We start from the raw sequence: 25,717 nt of genomic DNA on the forward strand, positions 1-25,717 counted from the left end.
ATGGAGATTCGAGCTTTCAGAGAAATGTTTACATCACTTAAATCAAATGTTCAGTCAACTGCCACGGAGATGCCCTGTGGTCAAGCAAGGTCCTTTCTGTCTGGAACACCTGGCCCTCGAGGTGCAGCATGGCCGGCTCCTGCCCCCACCAGCAGGGAGCTCCCTCCTCCAGATTCCTCAGCCGAGGGCCGAGCTGCCTTCCAGACCAGCTCTTAACAGATACAGGGACACAGGGACCCTGCTATTTGGAGGGAAGGAGACACAGATACGCTTGAGATGAAGAGGGACGCAGGCCCGCTGTGGAGCAATCGAGGCCGAGAAACCAGGACGCGCAGCAGCTGCTCCCGCCAGCAGGCCCCGCGGAGACTCTCGCTGCTGCCGTCACTTGGAGCCACCACCACGGGCTCTCAGCAGGACAAACGCCCAGCAACTACGTCTGCCCCGACTGACACCACCTGTGTCGGATAACAGCTCCAGCTCCGAAGCTGTGCAAACCTGGTCTAGTGCCCTGACCTCTCTGAGCATCAGGTTTTCACCTGTAAAACCTACTCAGGTTTGAATTTACACTCCAGGTGCCGGGCCACACACACACTAGATGCTCAACACCAAGTGCACCGGGCGAGTCCACAAGCTGGGCCGCAGGCCTCCTTGCATTTCTACCATGCGGCAGGCGGCTGCAGGCACACGCACCAACAGGGACGCTTACGCTACTCAAATCGCACAAGAGTTCTCCCCCGCGCTGGACAACTTTCGGCGTAGACTTTCCCACCCTGGTCTCTAACGACTCGATGCAGTCGTGATGAGGTCCAGAGGGCTGCATGCTGGCTTGTGCGGCACTGGAGCCAAGCGCGCCTGCAGCAGGGCTCAGCGTTCCTTTCAGAACCGGAGTGTCGGGGTGTGGCTGGCGACGCACTGCCCCTCCTCCGTCAGAAGACACCCCCTGCCCTGTGTGAACAGCTATCACCATGAGGGAGAGATGGAGGCAAAGCAAAGTCCTTCCAGAAAAGCCCCAACTTCCCGAGTCCCAAACACCTGTTCCTCAAGTTCTCAAACGGGCAGCAAGTATCCATACACTTGCCTTACCGGGAAGAGGACGCGTTTAGGACATTAACAAGCCCAGTGCTTCCCTGGTCGAGTTAGAACTCAACTCGCCAGCAAGCAGTGCCATCTTCCAGGAGTAACGCCATCTGCACTTGAGGTCCACACGAAAGGACGTGGACACAGACCCAGCCCAGGACGCTGGTGGAGTCAAAGCACACTCTCACCGCTGGAGGGAGACACCCGCCGCGGGAAGAAGACCAAGGCTGCGAACGCGAGCGCCAGGAGGATGGGGGAGGAAAACCAGGGACAGAAGCCTGTGTCTGGGGATGTCGACATCCCCCCAGCTGGGAGCAGTCTCCTCGGCTAACCTCACCGGACACGGCACTCACAGCGGCACGCCGCTCAGATCTGCTGTGGGGAGGACGCCGCAATCTCCACGAGTCTCACTCCCACAGACTCTCAACTTCCCAGCCAGGCGTGAGGGGGGCCCTACGTACACCTCTTCGGGAAGCGGTCGCAGGTGACTGTGACGTGCCCCCAAATCCGAACACCACTCGGCAGAGCGAGAGCCAGACTGTAACTGGAGCCACGAGAGCTCCCTCCAGTGCAGCTCCCCGGCCCACCCTGCATACAGCCCTCACAGCAGCACGCAGAAACCACCACGTGCAGTGTAATGCCGGAGAGACTGCACAGCAATGGCTAGGAATTCGGCTCGAGCCCACAAAGCTGGAGGTGGCTTGGGGCTTTCACAGCAAGCACCCTGGGGTCGTGGACTCAACACACTTGGACGCATCTGAGAGAAAGAATTATGAACTAACAAGATCACAACAGCTTCTGGTCCAAAGGAGCGACATGAGAAACAAGCACCAGGGGTAAGAAGCCATCTTTCTCCCCTGCTCTGAGCAGTTCCTCTAAGAATGGCAGCTGGAAGTACTCTCTAAGGACGAGGAAAAATGGGGCCCACTGAATTAATATATAAATGTGCAAGAAAATTTTATCAGCAGGGCTTCCAGACAGGCATATAGGATCATTAGTGCAAATCTGATTTCTCTGGCAATGGGAACATTGATAAAATCATATTTGCCTCTCACTGGGGGTGTATTAATCGAAAGAGACCCTGAAAATTCCCTTTGAACACAGGGTACACACCACTAAGACACTCAGCCACGTGGGCAGCCACTCTGGCTCTGCACATCAGCAGCCTGAGTGTGTAGAGGGTTTCCTTCCACCTGGGCAAGTTACACCAGATACATTTTCCACCTACTGTACATGTCAGGCACCCACGTACACAGAGAAATTACAATTCTGGGTTTCAAATTTTCATAAGTATTTCTTCCCCCTTGCAACATTTAAAACAATCTAGGTTTTTTTTATTTTCTATTTTTTTAAGGTAAAAATACATTTCCTCAACCAGGGCTGGCAAAGACTGTCCTGTTTCATTTCCCAGCCCTCTGAAACGACGTCTTTCAATCCTACAACCTCTGACTGCCACGCTCATTTCACCCGCGGTCACAGCTGAGAAGCGAAGGCGGTAGGTCTCGCGGGGGAGCTGACACGCTCGTGGCCCACCCGTGAGCCTTCTGCAGTTGGCACCTTGGAAAAGGCAAGCTCCTCAATCCCCAAAGCATGCACCAGCCAAAGTCACATGCAGAACTTCAGAAACATCCCTAAGGTCAGCCATTTCTCAGCACAACATAAAAATGCTAAAAATTGTAAAAATAACCTCATACAAAATGCTGTATTTAAAGAAGCAGAACACAACCTTTTGGACGATCTCACAAATAACTGAGAGATCCGTTTAAAGCTCCTGCGGTACCTAAGACAATACCTAGCGAGAGCAACGGGTGGGGGCGGGGGGGGGAGGGTAAAGAGCAGGGTGTGCCGACAGGTAGCTGAGGACGGGGCGGTGAGTACCTTTCTAAAAGAGACAGACTTAGCGGGACTAAAGGTCTGCTCTGTACGCTCGAGCCCTTCGATTGTTTCCGTACAGTCAGAGAGGGGCGCGTCCTGCAACAGTAAACTGAGTCGTCAGAGCCCACCAGGCCCGGCTGTGGAACATCAACGAGAGCACAGGATGGAGCCAGCTGAGAGCATGCAGCGGGACAGCCGTCCACAGCGATGCAGCGGTGATGGCGGTGCAACGTGCAAACACGGGCCACAGAACCAGGACCACAGCTGGCCAACGTCAGAAAATGCAACAACAATCACCAACCCCGGTGAGTCATGTTTAAAACATTCGGTGGCAACTTCATTTTCAGAGATAACTACTTACACAATTATCTTCAATGTGCCATGAGGTACAATCCTTTTACAGAAATGCGTGTAAATGTGGACCACATTTACAGGAACCCTCTGCACTTTTCCCCAAGCAGCACTTTGTTGTGGACAGCAATCTATACAAGAACCAAAGTCCACGACACCCACCCTCTTCCAGCGTTGTACACAGTTCACCGCTAACACCGGGCGGACCCAGGCCCTGAGCCAGGCATGCACGATGCGGAGCTGGGCTGGGGGGGGACACGGCCCTGGGCATGCTTATGCTTGGTCTGCCACTCAAGGAAAAGTGGCTGGGTCACTTCTTATCATGACGACTTTGAACAAAGAAAACTGGCTGCCTAGGACACTTACCTCATAGTCATTCTCTCCCAACTTAAGAATAATTTTGGAGCAGGCAGTCATTAGAGCCACCACCCACTACCGTCAGAGACATTCTGAGCTCTCACCTGGACGAGGCTCCTGTCCATCACTACACCACACAACACCTGGGACTGGGGGCCCGCGGTCTTAATGTCCTGTAGGTTCTGCTCTCGAATCTGAGGATGGCAAGAAGGGAAACACACATCAACAGTACAGAGAAACCTCGCTGTGGCTGAAAGTCACCGTTTGTGCTCTTGGGCCCCCAGCACAAGCTGCTATTCTGTTCTGCCCTGCACCCCAGTGGGTCCTGCGTGACCACCGTGCCCGCTTAACGGTGCTGGTCCAGCCCGATTAGTAATTCATGGGTCTGAGGAGATGGAGGGCCCCTTCCAGATGACTTCGGCAGGCACAGACCTCACTGAACTCACTAACTTGAGGGGAGGCACCCCCTGTGTGCCCATCTTTTAGTGACACTGTGAACACTGGTGGATCTCATGTTCCAATATACCAAACGTTCTAACTCTTCAAATGAACCCTGCAAGGCAGGGGGGCAAAGGCTGTTCTTGCCAGGAACAGGCTCTGCACCTTCAATTCTGCCCTGCTATGTGAGCAGGTGCTGGTTCAACAACGAGGGCCAAAGCGTCTGCTGCTCACGCACTGCCACTGCACTTCGTCAGCACGGCAGCAAAGCAGTGTGAAGGGAGGACCTCGGCAGTCACGTGGTGGCAGCAGAGGTCCTCCTGGAGCTACACCCTCTCCCCCTGCAGCCGCAGGCCTCCTGCCCCACCCAGGGCTGCCTCCTCCCGCACACATGTCAGCTTCCACCGATTGCTGGTGGCAGTCAGTGCACACCTTGTTCCTCATCTCCTGGACCTCTTTTGGGTTGGTGTTCAGTGGGACGAACAGGTTGGGGACGGCAGAGGCGGGAGTCCTGTGTCCATCCTCTTTAGTCCACTGTAATAGCAAGGACAGTTGAAAAGTCAGAATCGTGACAACAGTAAGTGACACCACAGCATCCAGTCTGTCCAACTCCTCTCACATCTGGTCATGCACCGAACTTCACAGAGAGTGAACCAATGACCACACCGCCTGGGTCACTGCAGTGGCTGGAAACCAGTAATGCTGGAAGCCAGAGCTGTGACTGACTGGCAAGTGCCAGCCAGAGTGCCCAGCTGACATCTAGGGTGCGACACGGGCTGACGACAGAGCTATGCCCCATGACTCCCTCGGACAAGCCGTGGGGGACCCTTCAGAGCACACTGGTTCACCACTCTGAGAGTCCTCAACACCAAAGCCAGCTGGAAGCATGAGATGACAGGGTCATGAGAAGCGGTGTGATGCTGCTGTCCAGGTGAGGGGAGACTCTGTGCGGTGAGGCAAGAGTGGGCATCACCAAAGTTTTGCATTAAAATAAACTACCGCACCAGAATGTACTGTTTGCGTAGCTATTTCAACCCAAGAAGATTACTGCGTGAAGACTTATACAGTAGCTACCTGCGGAGGAGTTTGGTGATGTCAAACACTTTATATAATTAATACTTTTGAGTGTTACAAAAATGTCCCAAACGAACTTAAAGCGCTCATGAACCCTTCCTGGAAGGCTGTTTTAGACACCAGTGCGTGTTATATCAGCATGCTGCACCTTTCATGCGTACTTTTTTTTCGGACCTCCAATCAAGTATGAGATTTTTAATCAAATTCTAATTCTTAGGCATGAGTAGGCACTGAACACTAAAACAAGCCCATCGTAGAGAGCACATGTTATGCCTTTCAGAGTATTTTCAAGAGGCAATAAGATAGCCAAAACCGAGACTTTAAAGAAAGCAGCAAAACCGTCCAATGCTGGGCCGCTGTGAAGGCAGCGTGGGATGGGCATGAGCTGCGAGATACTCACTGACGCTTTATCTCCTCAGATAGAAATAACTCCAGCTTCTTATTAAAAATAATTTTTAGTTCAAACATTAAAACAACAACCTCAGAAACTTGAACAAGTTTGAAAACTTAAGAATAATTATTATAAATTAATATACCAACCTGAATACAGCGCATGGAATTCGTATTACTCCAGAACAGTAAGAAACAAATTTAGAAGTTGAACAAAGTCTCCCCTTCAATGTACACAGTGACTAAAATACCTAAAGCAATTTAATATTTTTTTCAAGCTAATAGTAAATAAGGCTCAAAGCTGCTGCTACACATACACTTTGGAAAAATTCATCACAGCAATTCAGCACTACATATGTATGTGGTCAGCAGAAGTTGTTTTTAGGCCCACTCCCTTTAACAAGTGAAATAAGTTACAAACTAAACAAATAAAATGAAAAAAGAAAATAAGGGACAGAGGGAGAGAGAGAGGAAGTGGGTGAGAGGGAGCAGGAAAGGGGAGACGGGCTCAAACACCGACCGACCCCGGCCATATTCACGCAGAGTCTCTGCCACGTGACACATTTCCTTAGGAGCACAGAGGCTGTCTCAACAACTGTGCATCAGGAAAACACCAGAACCACCTGGGGAAGACAGAACTTATTTCTTTTAAATAAATCTATAAAGCAAAAGCACTGTTACAAGGGAAACAGGAAGGCCCGCTTTGCTTACTTGGTGTCCTGTTTCAGCACAACTAGGCTGATCTCTCCTCAACTCCTATGGAACTAATCATGCAGAGACACGTGCGTCCCAGCCTCCGTCTCTTCACAAGAGGCTCCACTGAGGGCCTCTCCTACTCTGATGCAGGGGCCAGTGGCCTGTCCAGGTCTAGCGCTGCCCAGGGACGTCTGAGCACCAGACGGCAAAGTAGCGTTCAGGGCAGCGTTACTCCTGACATGAAGCTCGCCTCAGCGCCTGTCGCTGGTGCCTGCGGATAGCCTGGCTGCACTTGGGTCATGCCACACCCAGCAGGAGTCAGAAGACTCTCCACTATGGCCGTCTACTCACATGCAACAGTCCATGCAGAAAGTAGCTGGCTGAGAGCGTTCGGAGGCTTTGGGACAGCGAACAGGGGAGGAGGCTAACGAGAAAGGACGAGGGTCAGCTGAGAAGATGCCCACGAGCCACGAGGGAAAACTGCTTAAGAAAACACTAAGACTTTAAAGAACAGACTTAAGTTAGTGACTTAATGAAACAGCTGAGTTTACGACATTAAAGTAAGAGGTTATGCTTCACCCATCTTTTTGTCCTGAAGTATTAAAGAGTCTTCAAATACAATTTGAACTGAATGACAGCTCCTACTTTTAGGTTAATCCATGTAAGTTATGTAGCATTTTTGCTGTGTACGGAGTTAGGTAATGCTGGAATGACTGCAGAGGAACAACATATCTTAAGCAGTTTCAAGCAGACAGTATTACTTGAGTTATATCTGATGCGAAAGTGGGTCTGGGTTCAGGCTAAGGAAGGTTACTGGGGAAGGCTCGCCCAGCCCCGGGTCAGAGGGCCAGGTTCCCAAAGCCTCCGAAGCCCCAGCTGCCAGACGTGCTCTACATCATCTAACTATGAACAGTAAGTAGGCACAGACCAAGCAGTTGGTAATACAGCTTGGCACGCAGACACCGGACGAGAGAGACTGCAGCAAGGGTTTCACGTGATCGTGTGTAATGTTCGTCCACACCTTAGTCTTCGACTTGGGACTGCTTCCGTTCTGCCCTTCCTCAGAAGCATCGTCACCCCGGCCAGAGTTCAGCCATCTTGTCTTCTCTCGTTGCTGCTTCTGAAAACTGTGTCTGAGAGGAGAGCAAGTGCCCGAATCACCGTCACTCGCAAAGGGGTAACCTGTGACACTGGCAGGAACCTCCACGTCGCTGTATTTTTTAGATTTCTCTCTCAGAGCAGGGTATCGATAAGGGTAGCCAGTTCTGTAACCCTAGGGGCCAGAGAGAGAGACACAGTCAATATTTCAGATCTGAAAACAAGAGTTTCACTTTGGAAAATCGTGTGGAAATATCTACAAAAGCTGACTATATGCACACCCTATGTACATGCACGCCCAGGAGAAACGCAAGTATGTTCACCAAAAGACAGGTATGACGATGCTAGCAGCGGCACTATTCCCAAAGCCCAAGTAGAAAAACCCGAAGTCCATCAACAGTAGAATGGATGAACGGCGGTTCACATAGCAGAGCATGACACGGCAATGAGAATAGTACTAGGACAAAATGTGGTGAATCGTCACAAACACGGTATTGAGTGAAAGAAACCAAATGTGAGAGAATATACTGTATGATTCCATTTATAAAAAGTAAAAAAGAGGCAAAACCAATCTTTGCTGTTAGAAGGATGCATAGCAGTCACCCTTGGGATGGGGTAAGAGACTCAAAGGGGGATACGAGGTTCTGAGGTGCTGGTATTGTTTTCTGATATGGGTGCTGGTTACACAGTGTATTCAGTTTTTAAAAATAAACTGAACACTTAAACAGGTACTCTCTCCTATTCATATACATATACATATATATATATATGTATATGTGTATATATATATATCTCAACAAAAAGTTAAAATTTAAAAGACCAGGGTTTACTTGCTGCTGGTTATAGTATAAGTTATATTAATCAGCCTACTTAACATTTTTTTTTAATCTGTTAAGTCACAGTGAAAATCTTTCAGGAAGACCAAACAAGTACACCTCATGACAACTGGTACCTGGAGAAATTACTTTACTTCTGAACATAACAATATCTGCATTAACCTTCAACCCTGTTTCACGACCATTTGCTGTGCTTTAAAACACCTGCCCGACTAATTCCTGCCTCTGTAACGGCACTGAGCCCACCGTGCTGACCCACCTGCGTGCTAATAGCCCACAGACAGCATCTCCAAGGCAAGGATGATGTCTCACTCATCCTTCCTCTCCAGAGCTTAGCATTCAGAAGCTGTGACGGACAGACATTACAGTGGCCCCCCCAAAGGCCCCCACCTCCTGTAAAGCCCTTCCCCTGCAGTGTGAGGGGAACCAGCGACCTGCTTCAAACCAGCAGAACTGGGCAAAGGTGATGGGATATGTTACATAAGAGTGTAGCACCCGTCTTGAGAAAGTCTCTCTGCCCATCGCTGGCTCTGAAGAAGTAAGCTGCCATGACTCCTGAGCTGTAAGGACATGAATTCTGCCCATGATGTGAGGAGTTTGGAATTGGATCCTCCACCAGTAGAGCCTTCTGATGAGAACCCAGCCCAGGCCAACACCCTGACTGCAGCCTTGTGAGACCCTAAGCCAAGGACCGAGCTCAGCTGTGCCTGGACTCCTGACCCGTAGTTTCATACCTCGACCAGGTCACTTATGGCAGCTTCACAATGAATGACAAGAGAATGAAGATTTGAAAGGATTACACAGGGCTAGTCACGTAGGATGAGTCAGTGGCGGCGCTCTACTTGCCAAGTACTGTAGAAGCATTCCTCTCAGTTCGGGAGTTCTCCCCCTCTGGGTGATTGCCCTCTATGGGGGGTCACCACCTTTATTACCAATCATTCCCTTAATACATTCAAAAAAGGGTGGTAATAACCCCTGAATGGAGTTGGTTGTTGTTTTGTTTACTCTTGTTTCGTAACTACCCTCAGGAAGACAGGTAAATGTCTGCACTGGCAACTTCTCCATTTATGAACATGCTTTGCTGAAGAAAAATAAAAGATAACCACTCAGCTATAAAGACTATCTTCAGAAAAATACAGTTCTTATTAACTGAAGTGTCCTCTTGCTGAGAGAGCTGGGACTCTTGAGTAATCTTCATGACTTCAGAATAAACCATCCAGGACATCACAAAATTTTATTCTGAGGGGGGATGGGCTTTTTCTTTATTCTTCTCCTTTAAATGCCAAACCAAAATCAGAAGCAATACTCAGCCCTCAGACCTCCTACATGGCTTATAGTTAAAAATATGGATTCATCCCTTCTTTGAGAAGCTGGAATGATATCCTGATCGGGAAACAAACTAGCATTTCTTCTGACTTTCTATGTCAGAAATGTTCATGGACTTTATATGACCTACTCCTTATAGTGTGAGAACCCTCAACTATTCTCTACCCTACTCAATTATTAGCAAACACATACAGTTGATCAGAATGTTAAATTAAAACAGGGACTAGCATCAGTGACCGCCATCCAACTTTACTTCTTATAAACCACACAGCCTTCTAATGTCAGAAATAACCTGTGCATGTTAAGCGCACTGAATAAAACACCCTTCCTGTCATCTCGCTTATTAATCTTTTATCCTTTATATTCCTCCCCTATCAAACTGGAGTTACTAATTTTAATTCTCTCTCTCTCCACCTTCCAGAATGTACTGAGTGCACAAGATGTGGCAGGCTGGTGTTCCTGATTTTTATTCCTCCCTCCCGCTCCCCGCCTTTTAGGTATAAGCGCAGTGAACGTCAAAGTATTTGCTAAGAGGACAGAAGAAGGGCCAGTAAGCCTGGGTCACCCCAGCGTTCCTCACCTTGCCGGGCCCCTTGGGGTATCGGACTCCGGATGCAGATGCCTGAGCGATCACCACCCACTCTCAAACCTTCTCCGGGTGTGACCTCCCTGAGACTGCACTGTCCTGGCCTGCCTCTTTCAGCGTCTCGGTGGGCTTTCTTCCTCTTGGCTGCTTCCCTGGAAGCAGTCCCGGCTCACGCGCCCCCTCCGCCCTGCAGCTGCCTTCGTGCTCCGTCAGTGCACACGTCACAGGTGCCGGACTGCATCCGGGACTTGTTTGTCCATTTCCCTGACTAGGCCATGAACTCCCTGAGGGCAGGAACTGTGTCCTGGTCACGGCTACAGGCTCAAGACTAGGTGGTCAGTTAATGCAACCCACTTACTGAGCAAATGAATGCAGAAGTTATGGGAGGTTCACCCCTCCCCCACTGATCAAATCTACTCCTGTGACCATCACTTCTAGGCAGTTAACTCCCAGCTCTCCCTTTCCAGCAATGAACATTCTCCTAAGTCCAAAGAATTTCAGTGAGAAGAACCCTCTGAAGACACTTAGCATACCCTGAATCAGATCCATGAATTCTTTTTCTTCCAAGATCTTCCTGAAGCCACCCATCCCACCCGTGACCTGGTCCAATTGTGGCGACTTTCTTAATGTGAAGCTGGCAACATGCCCTTCCAGTGTCTTCTCTGTCCCACATGCCCACGACAGGTCTTTTTTTCCTCCAGCACCTAACATCATGTGGCAGTAGGAGACTCTCTTGAATCCTACTGAAGAGGTATGACACTGCAGCAGGAAAAGGGCCCCATCACAGAGTCATTTGTCTTTTAATGTGATTGCTTCGACCCTAAGTGCCTTGTTGTGAATATTTAGAGAACTTGGCGAGATCAGAGATGGACCTAAAAGACATGACCCTGTCGTGCTGCCATGTCTCCAGCCGCGCCCTCACCTCTGCTACGGATGCTTTCCTTCCCCCAACTCAGCCTGCCACGCTTCTACCTCTTCTTTGAGGTCCTTCTCAAGTGCCACCCTCTACATAAATTTCCTCCCTGATCCTTGCAAAAGGATGACATCCCTCACTGCAGCCACCTAACAGACCACATCCTGCCATGTACTATTAGAACGTTCTTATTATGCTAAAAGCCCCGCAGCCATGCTCCTGTACCACGTTGGGCTCCACGTCCCCGCAGGAAGCAGCAGAGGGTCTCCCACGCAATAAATTGGCAGCAAAGTGTGTGGAACACAGCAGTCAGGCCCCGAATAGCTAGAATTTACTGTTAAAACAAAAACAAGACACTCGGCTGACTGCTTTAGAAAGTCCCCTCGACAGCGTGCTTGCGGGATGACGGGTACAGGGCTGACCCTGCTATCGAGGAGTTGCTCATCCAGCAGAGCAGAGCATTCTCTGCGCTCCTGACCCCACACGGTCCAAACAAGATTACCTTTAAAAACAAAAGGAGACAAGAAACCCTCACCTGTATATTCCATCGTAGTTTAGCTTAGAAGTTAAATTGCCCTGGTGCTTCTTCATGACTTGAGGGTGAAAGCATTCTGATGAATGAATGCATGAAGACAGCAATTTCACAATACTATTTCACTCACTATGAAAACACTAACATTTGTGCTGCTGGGATGAGCGCTGTATCATCAAGTGGTGGCAACATTCTTACCAGATTATCCAGCATCCGCATGAGCGCTTCAAACTCCTGCTCACCAATCTGCCACTTGGGAGGCGATCCGCTGCCCTCCCCTGCCGGGGACCCGGGGGAACGGGATTTGGCCTTGTACTTCCCAGGATCCAGGAGGACTAAATTGTCTGGCCCTCCCGCACTGGCCAGAGTTCGAACCTTTTCCAAAACAAGCAAACACTACAGTTGGAGTTCCTTGCTGATCAACGGGGTCAGATGCCCATGAGAGATCACTTCAACAGAAATGTAGGTTTCAAAAGAAACCAAATCATTATAAGAATAAAAAATGTGAGACAGACACTGATAGACAAATCACAAGGTAATCTTCAGAAGGTTTTCTTTAGCATGAAAAAATATTGGGCACTCATACTAGAAGGACAAAAGGGAAGACAAAGCCCTCCCAAGGCCATATGAAGGGGACTGGGGGCTGCATCACCACACAGACACAAGCCAGAGTGACAGTGAGGAACGCACATAGGGGCCGAGCAGACTCAGCATAAGCAGAGCCCACTGCTGTGAGACTGTGGGCACATCTCTACTCCCTGCACCCACTTTTTCAAAAAGAGTGTGTGGAGTTCAAATGAAATGACATGTAGTAACATAAATAAAGCACCTGATAGCAGGGCTGGCATATGCTAGTACTCCATCAATGGCAGTGACTTATGTATTTGAAAAATTAAAAGTTAGAAATGAAAAGCCCAATAATCGTTTGCCAACTTAAATCAGTGAAATGGCATTTTCCCTGGTCATCTTCCAAATCCATGAGCTCATCTTTAGCAAAGAAATCGCTCACAGACTCACTGCTGGAAACAAGTATCAAAAATCTATGGGAGGGCTTCCCTGGTGGCGCAGTGGTTGAGAGTCCGCCTGCCGATGCAGGGGACACGGGTTCGTGCCCCGGTCCGGGAGGATCCCGCATGCCGCAGAGCGGCTGGGCCTGTGAGCCATGGCCGCTGAGCCTGCGCGTCCGGAGCCTGTGCTCCGCAACGGGAGAGGCCACAGCAGTGAGAGGCCCGCGTACCGCAAAAAAAAAAAAAAAAGAAAATCTATGGGAACCCCACAAACACCTAAGTATACTATAGACCAAACGGAACGGCCACCACCTACCTGGATCTCACATGCAACCACAAGGTTATGGATGTAATAGAAGGCCTCCTCAACACTCTCTCCAACGGATACAAGCCCGTGATTCCGGAGAATAAGAACCTAAAGGGAGGAAACAGGAAAGCTCTATGGACCTAGGCAAGAAGACAGATAACGTTTTTCTTCTTTCCTCTGTAATTTAAATACCAGATTAGATGCCTACTGACCTTGCTTTTAGGGCCCAAATTTTTCTGAATTAAAACTTTTTCTTCCTCATCAACCAGAATCCCGTGATAATCATGATAAGCCACTTCTCCAAGGGAAAGTGCCTCTGGGGAGATTGGCAAGAGGCCACATTTCATCGCAGAGACCTAGAGAACAAGCAGCACCATCAACGAAGACGAATCAGGAGCTCCACTGACGACACGGCAAATGCTTTCCTCAAAAACGTAATGGGGGGAACATATTTTACTCTGTTCTCCTTTCAGAAATGAATGAACCCATGAATTTAAGATAAACCTTACTTCTGGGGCTCACCACCAATCTATTTTTAAAAATCAAAGCTACCACTGTCAAGGAAGGCCTCAAAAGAAATTCCACATATTTCTGGATTTCTCCCACACTGACTGTAAACACCAAGTGAGCTCAGATTTAATAAGATGAGTCCTGGATCTACTGCAAGGAGAGACAATGGCTTCCTCTGAATGAGTCACAACATTGCAAAGAGGGGTTTCTGAAGAGCTTTAAGGTTTTGTGTACTTTTCATCTTAGGTTGTAGGTGAGATAGGAACACCTGAAAGTCAGATAAAAGGAGATTTATAAAGATTTAGGATATTATACTGTATAAATTCTCTACATTTATTTAAGTGAAAAATCAAAGTGTCCATATAGCCCTTTAATTTCCTTAACTTTCCCAAACTGACTTTAGAATATGCTAATTTTAAAGGTCTTCTACCTAGACTAACAGGCCCCAAAGATTTAAATAATACATATGTAAGTGTAACAATTTCTTACAGAAAAGTTCATCTAAAAAGACAATACCACAAAAAAGGCAGTACCATATTTAATTCCTTTCACAATATCAGCCTTTCTATAAGAAGTTATTTCCTTACAAAGTAAAGTTACTTTGATAATTTTTAAAACAAATCACATGCTATTTGTGATAACCACAGTCTCAAAGGTACCTCTAATGGTTCTTTAAAATGCATGGATTTTTCCTTTTTTTTTTGGCATGGATTTTTTGGGGTTGGAAGAGCATGCATTCTTTTAAGAAAAAATTACATCATTTGGAGAATGATATAACTAATAAAACTGATGCTGACATCAAGAACCATATCTTCAAAGTAAAACAAACAAACCAGATCCAACATTCATCCCAACAACCCAAGATCTATGATATTAAAACATCAAGACAGAGTGAAATTCAGTATTACTTAATCAATGAGGTCATCTGTCAAACAAATAAGCCCAGGAAGTCATTAAAGTATAAAACTGGTGATAAAAAAGACAATTCTAGACAGTTCTTGAGTGCTTCGCTTTCACATGACGGTGCCAACAACCAGAAAGCACACTTCCATACATACTGAGGGGTCCGAGGCTTGGTCAGGTGGCCTCTGTGCACCAGCAGGGTCCAGGCTTGGTGATCAGAATGGGGCAGGCTCGGGGCTCAACGGCCAAGCCTCCTAAGAGTCTGCAGCGTCTGTGCCCTCTTCCCCCTTCTTTTTTTATTTTTTGGCTGCGCCACACGGCTTGAGGGGACCTTAGTTCCCCAACCAGGGACTGAACCCGGGCCAGGGCAGTGAAAGCGCCAAGCCCTAACCACTGGACCACCAGGGAACTCCCTTCCCCGGTATTACTCTCCCCAGTCACAATCCAGCCTGGGTTTCGCTAAATCCAGGCGCATCATCTGTGGAGGCTGGCCAGTGTGTCTCTCAGCCTCAACCTCTCCAGCACAGGCCTGGCGCCTTCCCCTCAGACCGTCAAGCAGGTTCAAGTCTCCTGCATCCCACAAACCCTTGCCTGAGCCCAGCGTCCCCCACTTACCACCTCACTTCACCCTCCCTCCTCTTCCCACTTCTCTTCTCAACCAAGGAGTCTCAATTCACTGTTGTCATTCTGCACTTCCCAGTCTCCCATACGCTGAAATCTCACTCCCCTCTTCAACACTGATTTTTCTAATCGTTGAGTCTTACAACATTTTCAGACTTATTACATGTTTTTCAAAATCAGATAGTAAATGGACCCCTTAAAATATATTCTTTTAAGAAAGTCAAATGTAGTGAGGAAAAAAGATTTTTCTAATCCAACAAAATGAGGTTTGTTGACTTGGTGCAACAAGAGAGGGCAATTTGGAGGAAATGTGAAGTGCCGCTCACTGAACGGCTTCAAACTTGAAGTCTCTACCAGGGCAGCGCACTCACCGCAGCCCCTGCTGGTGTGTGAACGTGCACAACGCACTTTGCGTCTGGGCGTGCAGCGTAAATGGCAGAATGTAACGTGAAGCCAGCCTGATTTACCCCTAGATTAGTACTTCCACGGTCCACTGCCTCTCCTTGTAGACTGACTTTAACCTGAAATAAGAAAGCAAAATCTTAAATATCAAGAGGATTTCATGTTATCCTAACTAGAAATTACTTAAACCAAAGTTTAAAGTGTTTATAACTAATTATAAAAGTTTTTCCCTGAGTTAATCACACAAAACATAGAGTTTTTCCTCTTTCTTGGGTTTTACATGTCTAACGCGATTAGACAGTATTTAATTACCTAACATGACCTACATATACTTGATGCCCAAGAAGAGAAGGACATTCTTACCAAACTGGATGCAGTCACTTCGCTGTAGAGAAGTCCAAAAGGTACAACGAGGAAGTGTTCCTGCTCGGAGCTCACTCTGGTCTGTGCGGAGAATTACTGAGTTAGCTCAAAAATCCTATTGAAATTATTTGCATCTCTTTCAGTCCACAGACTCACGGTTTTTTTGTGAGCATTAACTGAGCTACATAGGGTCTCACTTAAATACAGTGCCTATCACAAAGCTAAGGGGTACTGAAAGCTTTCTGTTATTATGTTGTAGTAACTTACTGGGTACATGAAGTACATCTTGGTCACATTCATGATAATTAACTTTATAAAGAAAAAACCTTCTGGTGGCTACCAAGCCAGTATCACGTGCAAAAAGGTGACACTCCTCAAGGGTGTAATAATGAAAACCAAACCTTACTTTTTAAAAATCAAAAAATTTTTTTTTTTTTTAAGTACTCAAAACCTATAGGATAGTGAACAATCATAAAAATCACAAATAAGAGAGCGTTCTTCCTTTCTGCCTGACCAAAAGTCTCTACACATCACATCCTTACTCCCCTGGTATCTTTCTTCCTTCCACAATATAGTTTTCTTTCAACAATACAGATTTGTCACATATGATGGATATGTGCTAGATGCTAGTCATGTAGTGCGGGGTCGGGGGGGAGTCCTGCCCTCACAAAAATTTAGTCTAATTTTTATCAATGTAATGATTTGGGGATAGACTCAAAAGACTTCCCAAAGCTATTAGGACGGAACACATTTACTACTGGGCTAAGAATTCTAACTAGGGTCAGGTAGGTGGAATTCAATGTTTGTTGAAAAGGCCTTATGCTGTTTAGTCCAACTTCCTAACCAGCACAGTGACTTCTATAGTGGCCCAAAAGAAACACACACGGGGCGGAGGGGTGTCTGCTTGGACAGTGCAGTGATGCCCTCACACGGCCGGCCTCGTTCCTTCATTCAGCAAATAGTCCCGGAGGCCTTCTGCACCTGGAGGCTAGGGTACAGCAGTAAACAAACAGAAGCTGGAGAGGCCTAATCATTAAACACTCTCTCTTACACTGAACAGAAATCTGTCTGTGGTGTGCAACACAGAACGAGGTCTACCTCTGCCCTAAACTGTAGTTTAGTCCTGGGACATCTGAAACTATCCCATCTCCTCCATGTCACCTTCACGCGAAACTCACTGCATTTCCTCAGCACACTAGAATGCGGACCCACAGTCATATAAGACCTGAGTTAGAACCCAGAACTGTCTATGTTGCTCTGGGGACCCTGGGCTCCTGGCCTCCTCACCCATGAAGTGGGGATGAAAGGGGCTTGTGCTCACAATAAAGCTTTCAATAAATGGCATCTCTTAACTATTACACTACTGCAGTATTATTAATGGTGGTAGGAAAGCCATCTCTACAATATCCATTCTCTATAAATCTCTACTACTAGGTCTCTACTCCTTTTTAGTTGTTTCAAAAATGCTGGGAATTCCCTGGCAGTCCAGTGGTTAGGACTCCACACTTTCACTACCGAGGGGCCAGAAATATTTGGGCCTTTCCATAATTTTGGGCCTTTCCCCCAAATATTTTCCCATTAATTTTAAGTTAGCCAGGTTTTTTAACGCTGAAGTCAGTTCTTTTATTTTATAAAAGATGTTGATCTTTCTAACTATCTAAATCAAAACTATGCAAATTCCCCAATTCCCAAACTGGGTCAAAACAAAACTTAAACAAGGAATTACTGTGTATTTATTGGCTGGGATGAAGAAAAATAAGGTTGGAAACAGGGAAAAATTAAACGTCAGATATTTTTAATTTTATTTATTTATTTTTTTGGCTGCGCTGGGTCTTCGTTGCAGCGCGTGGGCTTTCTCTAGTTGCGGCGAGCGGGAGCTACTCTTTGTTGTGGTGCGCGGGCTTCTCATTGCAGTGGCTTCTCTTTTTGCAGAGCATGGGCTCTAGGTGCGCGGATTTCAGCTACTGCAGCACGCAGGCTCAGTAGTTGCGGCATATGGGTCCTAGAGTGCACGGGCCTCAGTAGTTGCGGCGCATAGGCTCGTAGAGCGCAGGCTCAGTAGCTGTGGCACGCGGGCTCAATAGCTGTGGCTCACAGGCTCTTAGAGCACAGGCTCAGTAGTTGTGGTGCATGGGCTTAGCTGCTCTGTGGCATGTGGGATCTTCCCAGACCAGGGATCGAACCAGTGTTCCCTGCACCGGCAGGCAGATTCTTAACCACTGTGCCACAAGGGAAGTCCCAAGTCAGATATTTTTGCTTATTTTAAAAGGTTTTATTTTGAAACATGCATGTAAAAAAGTATTTAGCAGGTATACGTACAACTTAAGTAAAATAATAAATCAAATGTCCATGTACCTTTCAACCAGCTTCAGAAACAAAATAAATCTAATATTTCTGAAGCTGTTTCTTTCTCCCCATATCCCATAAGTAATCACTATCCTGAGTTATGTGTTAAGCATTTTCTTTCCTTTCCTTACAGTTTTACTTTATATATATTCATCCCTAAGCAATACATTGCTTAATTTTTATCTGTTTGTGAACTTCATGTAATTGTAATCATACTGTATTTTTCGGTGACTTTTTTTCCTCAACACTGTTTCTGAGATTCCTGCAGATGATATACAACATGGCAATAATTTATTCATCCTCATTGCTGTATAGTGCCTATTGGATGAATATACAATTTATGTATCCACCTTCTGTCAATGGACGTGGTTTTCATTTTGCCATTAAAAACAATGCTATGAACATTCTTATACCTGTCTCCTAGTGTACATGGTACAAGTTTCTCCAGGGTAACAAAGTAGGAGGTGAAGCCAATTATTTTCCAAAGGGCCTAATTAAATGTACACTCCTGCTAGTAGTATATGATAGTTCTGTGCTTCTACAACCATCTTTCCTAAAAATTAAAATCTGATGTCTGTGAAATGGTATTCCATCGTGACTTTATAATTTCCCAGTTACAATTGAGTTGAGCAACATTTCATATTTTTATAAGCCAGTCTCATTTCCCCTTCTGTGAAATTCCTGTAAATTGCCTTGTCTTTTGTCCATTTTATACTGGTTGCTTACTGATAGTTCTTCATCTATTCTGGATATTAATTTCTTGTTGGCTAACCGTGAGGCAAAATCTTCTAGGTTGTAAGCTTTTATTTTCACTCTCTTTATGGTGTCTTTTAATGATGAGAAATTTGTTTACTTTAATGTAGTCAAATGATTTATTCATCTTTTCTTTTATGATAAGTGCTTTTGTGTCTTAAGACAACTTTCCTTAAGTCAGAGGTTAAAGGTAAGTGATTTTCACTTATACAGATCCTAAAATTTTTTAAGTATTATCTTTCACACTCAATGCTTAATTCATTGGAATTGCTTTGTGACTCTATACAGTATAAGGTAAGAATCCAATACAATTTTCCAATTCTGATTTTTCAATCTAATTGTGCCAGCACCAATTACAGCCTGGTCCATCATTCTTCCCTTGATGATCTGCAATGCAGACTCTTTTGTATATCTGATTTCTTTTTTTTTTTTAAATATTTATTTATTTATTTATTTGGGTGCACCGGGTCTTAGTTGAGGCATGCAGGATCTCCACTGCAGCATGCGGGATCTAGTTCCCTGACCAGAAACTGAACTCAGGCCCCCTGAACTGGAACCGTGGAGTCTTAACCACTGGACCACCAGTGAAGTCCCTGTATATCTGATTTCAGTACATAAAGATCTAGTTCTGGGCTCTGTCCCACTGGTTTATCTGTTTCTGCCTTTCCCCAAAGCACACTATTTTAGTTACCATCACTTTATAAGTTTGACACTTGATAGGAAAAAATATCTCCTTACCTAGTTCTTCAGGAGTTATCTATTCTAGGCCTTTTTTCCTCCACATAAGTTTTAGAAGCACGCTCATGCTATGAGGTCCCACATTAAAAAAATACTACATAGCCAGTTTTACTCACTTTTTTCTTTGTCTATGTATATATATATATATATATATATATATATATATATATATATATATACACACACACACATAATTCATATAGCTATAAACAGTATACATTTTATATTTTCTCTTTTATAATAATTATTTTCCATGGTTTCAGATGGTCTTTATCAATTATTTTTCATAATATGTAACATTCCCTCAAGCTGATTCCCTCAAGTTGAATAACTGAGCCATTTCCCACCTACTGATGGATATTAAGACTCAAATTTTTTTATTATTACAGATAATGCTATAATAAATATATTTATACATCATGTTTTCTTCTTTGACTTCTTTCTTTAACATATATTTCCAAGAGTGAGCTTAACAGATCTACATATTATAATGGAAAAGCTTAAAATATACAATCTTCAGAATCTGAAACAAAAAGGAGAAAGTGCTAAATACTGATGTAGACTGAAAAAAGAGAGGACATTTCAAAGTAAGTTTTCTAGTCCCTGATGGCGTAGCACTGGTCTAACTGCGAGTCTTCCCACATGTAATGCCCCTTCTCTGTGCACAAGGAATGAGCGCTAACGTCATTCACCGAAAACACAATACACCCGACTCGCTATCTCTGGCAGAGATCCCTATCATGTCCTCAGAACACAGTCACTGTGGACCCGCTGCCACCTCTGGAGCCCACCACCTCGGAGGGTTAGCATTCCTTGGAATCCAGAATGGAGGTGAACCTAGCATTCCACTGACACCCAGAGGCATTTAGGGACGGAAAGACCCTGCCATTGGCTAAGAGCCACCAAGAGAGGAAGCCCACCTCATGTGCCAACTGGGCTATCCTGTCTTTTGACACCCCCGCTCAAAAGCTTCTCTAAATCCAATGCAATCTTAAGACAGAGATTAATTCAGACAATCATCTCCAATCCTCTAACACCTGTTAGCACTTTTAAATCCCTTTAGCAGAAAATCCCTATTGCCCTCCTTCAAAGAAAGGGCACGATGACCTGTTGGCACTTTTTGGCTGCACCGATACTATTAATATTTCTTTTCTGTTAAATCTATATATGATAACGCCTAGACTGTGAAACCAAAATATGGATGCTATAAATAGTGAAAAAAACAAAAACTTTCTTCCTCAAAGATTCTCTAGTTCACAAGATGTAAGAAATATGTTTTGTAACTTGAATTTCTTTTTTATTCAGTGTTAAGTCCCAAAGAGATCACTTACAGAAAAGTAAACACCTAACTAATGTTTTTTTAATTTTTTTTTTGCAGAACACAGGCCTCTCACTGTTGTGGCCTCCCCCGTTGCAGAGCACAGGCTCCGGACGCGCAGGCTCAGCGGCCATGGCTCACGGGCCCAGCCGTTCCGCAGCATGTGGGATCTTCCCGAACCAGGGTACGAACCCGTGTCCCCTGCATCGGCAGGCGGACTCTCAACCACTGCGCCACCAGGGAAGCCCCTAACTAATGTTTTAATTCTGCCAAGTCCTAAATAATTAAAGGGGGAAAAAAATGATCAATTTAAGCAATTCAAACTTATTTAAATAGCATTCATAATAGGACTAGTAGTAAACAGCTTTTAAAATCTCCAGAGAATGTAAGGCTGGCATTAAGCCAAGGATTACATTTCCTCTTAGCGATGTAATGTTTTCATGGAACTAATTTTTAGGCAACCATTTAGCATTAAATCTCTACACAGGGGCTTCCCTGGTGGCGCAGTGGTTGAGAATCTGCCTGCCAATGCACGGGACATGGGTTCGAGCCCTGGTCTGGGAAGATCCCACATGCCGCGGAGCAACTGGGTCCATGAGCCACAACTACTGAGCCTGCGCATCTGGAGCCTGTGCTTCGCAACAAGAGAGGCCGAGATAGTGAGAGGCCCGCGCACCGCGATAAAGAGTGGCCCCCGCTCGCCGCAACTAGAGAAAGCCCTCACACAGAAACGAAGACCCAATGCAGCCAAAAATAAATAAATAAACTTATTAAAAAAAAAAAATCTACATAGACGTTCTGTCAAGTATAATTAGCCACAGAGGCCAGCAATTTCCACGCAGGCACAAGGAAGAGAGCCAGCTCTTGTGGGAGGCTAACTGGATCCACTGACCAAATATCAAAAGGCGCCTCCTCTGTGCCCAGCACAGGAATTCTTCCCAGGACACAGCCGGAGGCTCCTTTCATGGAGCTGATGTGGACGACGAACAAACGTACAGTATGGATGATGGTAACTGCTGTGGGGGAAATAAAGCAGGTGTTCTAGGGTGGAAGTGACATTCCACAGGCAAGACAGCGTAGATACAACAGGGTCAGGTCTGCGTTTTGAAAGGTTCACTTTAGCGGCAATGTGGAGAACAGAGGGGAGGGTAACTCGGTATATCTGGCAAAGATCCCTACCACGTCCCAGAAGCACAGTGCACTAGTCACAAGGGTGGGCTTCAGACTACCATCAAAGAGCATTCCTTGGAGTCAAGAATGGAGCTGGGAACCTCCCTGGTGGTCCACTGGGTAAGACTCCATGCGCCCAATGCAGGGGGCCCGTGTTCAATCCCTGGTCAGGGAACTAGATCCTGCATGCATGCCACAACTAAAAGCATGCCTGCCGCAACTAAGAAGCCCACATCCAGCAACTAAGATCCTTTCACAGCCAAAACAAATAAATAAATACTTTAAAAAAAAAATGAATGAAGCTGAACTAAGCACTGCTGGTTATGAGTCCACAAGTAAAAAACACCTACACATGTGTATTAAGTACTGTGTGTACTGAGTGTGTGGAGTATGGAGAAAAGGGTAAAATGATTTAAACGTCTGTTAATGCTGGTTATCTCAAGGGGGACAAGAGTATTCACAGGATTATGATTTCTTCTTTCAACGTCTGTGTAAGGGACGCTTGCCACAATAAGCACACACTATATTAATAATTTAAAATATCCAATAAGGGGCTTCCCTGGTGGCGCAGTGGTTAAGAATCCTCCTTCCAATGCAGGGGACACAGGTTTGAGCCCTGGTCCGGGAATATCCCACATGCTGCAGAGCAACTAAACCCGTGTGCCACGACTAATGAGCCTGTGCTCTAGAGCCCACGAGCCACAACTACTGAGCCTGCGCTCTAGAGCCCTTGAGCCACAACTACTGAGCCTGTGCGCCACAACTACTGAAGCCCACGTGCCCTAGAGCCTGTGCTCCTCAACAAGGGAAGCCACCGCAATGAGAAGCATGCACACTGCAACCAAGAGTAGCCCCTGCTCGCTGCAACTAGGGAAACCCTGAGCGCAGCAACGAAGACCCAATGCAGCCAAAAACAAATTAAAAAAAAAAAGAGAATGAATTGAAGAAACTAGAGGTCCTGATAATGTTGAAAAATGGCTAAAACTGGAATATCTGAAGAAATAAATATGAGAGATAGAAGGCTTTGGTCCAAGTAGGAAAGAAAACATCTTCATTCTTGATTTTTTAGGCATAAAAAGAACTTTAGGAACTGCCTATAATTTGGTAAACACTCATTTATTAGGTGAGCAAGCAAGAAAGGAGTTTTAAAGAACTACTGTTCTCATAATTTTTAATTCAAACTGGCTAATTCTCAGATTATTATACTCTGCAGTCAGCAATCAGAAGGAAGGTGTTCCAAGATTTACTTCAGCTCAGCCAGATTCCCTCTCCCCCTAAATGAAAACAGGTGGTGCCAGACACATACTACTCCACTTATCATTCAGTTACTACCCCATTTAATACTCACTGTGATGTGATTGTAGATAAGCTGAGACCATCCAAAGAGATCTGCTAGTCGGTAAAACGCTGCCAGTTTACACCGCAATAACTTCTCCCCTTTGTCATAGGCAATAGAATCAGATCCTCTAAGGTCATTCACAGGAGTCACCATACCAAGACCTGAAATGAAAAAAGAAACAAGACTCAAAGATTTAATATTTCTTGTCAAATGTAAATCAAATAATAGTTGAGATATTAATCGTCCCACAATGGGCCATAAGGTAAGTCTTGAAAACGTCAAAGACTATTTCATAAAGACCAAGTTCCCCAACATTAATACAATTAAGGTAGAAATCAATAACAGAAAGGTAATAAAATTTGTAGCATGCAGTAAAGCAAAACTTAGAAGGACATTTACAGTATTAAACATATACATTATGGGGCTTCCCTGGTGGCGCAGTGGTTAAGAATCCACCTGCCAATGCAGGGGACACGAGTTCAAGCCCTGGTCTGGGAAGATCCCACATGCAGCGGAGCAACTAAGCCCGTGCGCCACAACCACTGAGCCTGCCCTCTAGAGCCCACGAGCCACAACTACTGAAGCCTCCGTGCCTAGAGCCTGTGCTCTGCAACAAGAGAAGCCACCATAATGAGAAGCCCACGCACCACAACGAAGAGTAGCCCCCGCTCACCGCAACTAGAGAAAACCTGCATGCAGCAACAAAGACCCAACGCAGCCAAAAATAATAAATAAGTAAGTAAGTAAATAAATTTATTACAAAAAAAAAGAGGGGAGGGGAGGGGAGGGGAATATGGGGCTGGGAACGAGAGAAAAGAAAAGAAGAAAAGAGAAAAGACCCAGATAAAAGCAAGGGAGGAGAATTAAATAAGCTGCCATATTTTTTAGCACTTCACAAAAACAACAGAAGAGGGAGCTCTAGAGTCAGGATTCCTGAACTGGACTCCTCCAGGAAAACTAATTTCATGTAAAAATGAACAGAAAAATATCATGATCAAATACCACACAAAAATTATTCAAAGAGGGCTTCCGTGGTGGTATAGGGGTTAAGAATCCGCCTGCCGATGCAGGGGACACGGGTCCAAGCCCTAGTCTGGGAAGATCCCACATTCTGTGGAGCAATTAGGCCCATGTGCCACAACTACTGAGCCTAGGCTCTAAAGCCCACGAGCCACAACTACTGGGCCCACGCACCGCAACTACTGAAGCCCATGCGCCTAGAGCCCGTGCTCCGCAACAAGAGAAGCCACGGGGGCTTCCCTGGTGGCACAGTGGTTAAGAGTCCGCCTGCTAATGCAGGGGACATGGGTTCGTGCCCCGGTCTGGGAAGATCCCACATGACGCGGAGTGGCTGGGCCCGTGAGCCATGGCCGCTGAGCCTGCGCGTCCGGAGCTTGTGCTCCGCAACGGGAGAGGCCACAACAGTGAGAGGCCCGTGTACAGCAAAAAAAAAAAAAAGAGAAGCCACGGCAATGAGAAGACCACGCACCACAATGAAGAGTAGCCTCCACTCTCCACAACTAGAGAAAGCCTGCACGCAGCAACGAAGACCCTATGCAGCCAAAAATAAATTAATTAAATAAATTTTAAAAATAAATTATTAAAAGAAAAAAGAGCAAAATCACATTCCTACACATAACAAAAGCACAAAAAACATATCCACAAAACAAATGAAAACTATAACCTATTATTTCATAAAAGATAAAGAAAGGCATTAATAATAAAAGATAAGAAAAATGTTTAATATAATTAGAAAAATTCAGAAATGAGGGCTAGAATATAAAAGGAATTATATATAAATGAAAAATAATTTTAAAAATAAATATTAAAAACAGCGTAAAGGTGAAAGAGGAGAAAAACTTTTTAAATCATAAAGAAATGAAGAAAGTGATAAAAAGAACTTGAGAAAACGTTGACAGTTAAAGAAGTCAGACAAGGAAAATCCATCATGTGCATACCAGGAAACAAAAGCAAGGGAACAGAATGAATATTAGAAACCAATTCAAGAAAACACTCTGAAAATAAAAAAGGTTTGGAAGGGCACATCATCTGAGAAAACTGCCCAGAAAGACAAACACCAAGACATATTCTGGTAAAATTTCTGGACTCTAAAGAAAAAGGAAAATAGATTATGAGCATCAAGGAAAAGAAACCAAGTAACTTATATGGAAAGATTGTCTTCAAATTCTAAGAAAATGAATTATGCATTTAAGATACACAAAATAGGAAAATGTGAGCCAATGATTTTATACCCAAACTAACTAAACCAAATTAACATTGACATATAAAGGCCACAACGCAAGAATGAAGAAATCCTTTCCACAAGTGTTTTCTGGGAAATCTACTATAAAAGCAACTTCAGACAACCAAATTGACTAAAGGGGCACTGAT

General features: G+C 45.4%; 1 protein-coding gene across 11 annotated transcripts in view; it reads right to left on the reverse strand.

The window, feature by feature from the left end:
• Positions 1-25,717, reverse strand: part of ADD1 (adducin 1) — a 76,568-nt gene that overhangs the window by 7,998 nt on the left and 42,853 nt on the right. For 4 of the 11 annotated variants that reach the window (XM_060013053.1, XM_060013061.1, XM_060013058.1 and 1 more), the window contains 10 exons: positions 23,336-23,487; positions 15,663-15,743; positions 15,269-15,418; positions 13,076-13,219; positions 12,873-12,971; positions 11,748-11,924; positions 7,187-7,531; positions 4,531-4,632; positions 3,765-3,854; positions 2,956-3,048 (listed from right to left, as the gene is read on the reverse strand). In XM_060013053.1, coding sequence (XP_059869036.1) covers positions 2,956-3,048; positions 3,765-3,854; positions 4,531-4,632; positions 7,187-7,531; positions 11,748-11,924; positions 12,873-12,971; positions 13,076-13,219; positions 15,269-15,418; positions 15,663-15,743; positions 23,336-23,487 — 1,433 coding nt within the window. The remainder of the gene's footprint in view (positions 1-2,955; positions 3,049-3,764; positions 3,855-4,530; positions 4,633-7,186; positions 7,532-11,747; positions 11,925-12,872; positions 12,972-13,075; positions 13,220-15,268; positions 15,419-15,662; positions 15,744-23,335; positions 23,488-25,717) is intronic. The other 7 variants (XM_060013055.1, XM_060013063.1, XM_060013057.1 and 4 more) reach the window with 4 other exon arrangements.

This window comes from Delphinus delphis, chromosome 5, assembly GCF_949987515.2.
Source record: "Delphinus delphis chromosome 5, mDelDel1.2, whole genome shotgun sequence".
NCBI lineage: Eukaryota > Metazoa > Chordata > Mammalia > Artiodactyla > Delphinidae > Delphinus > Delphinus delphis.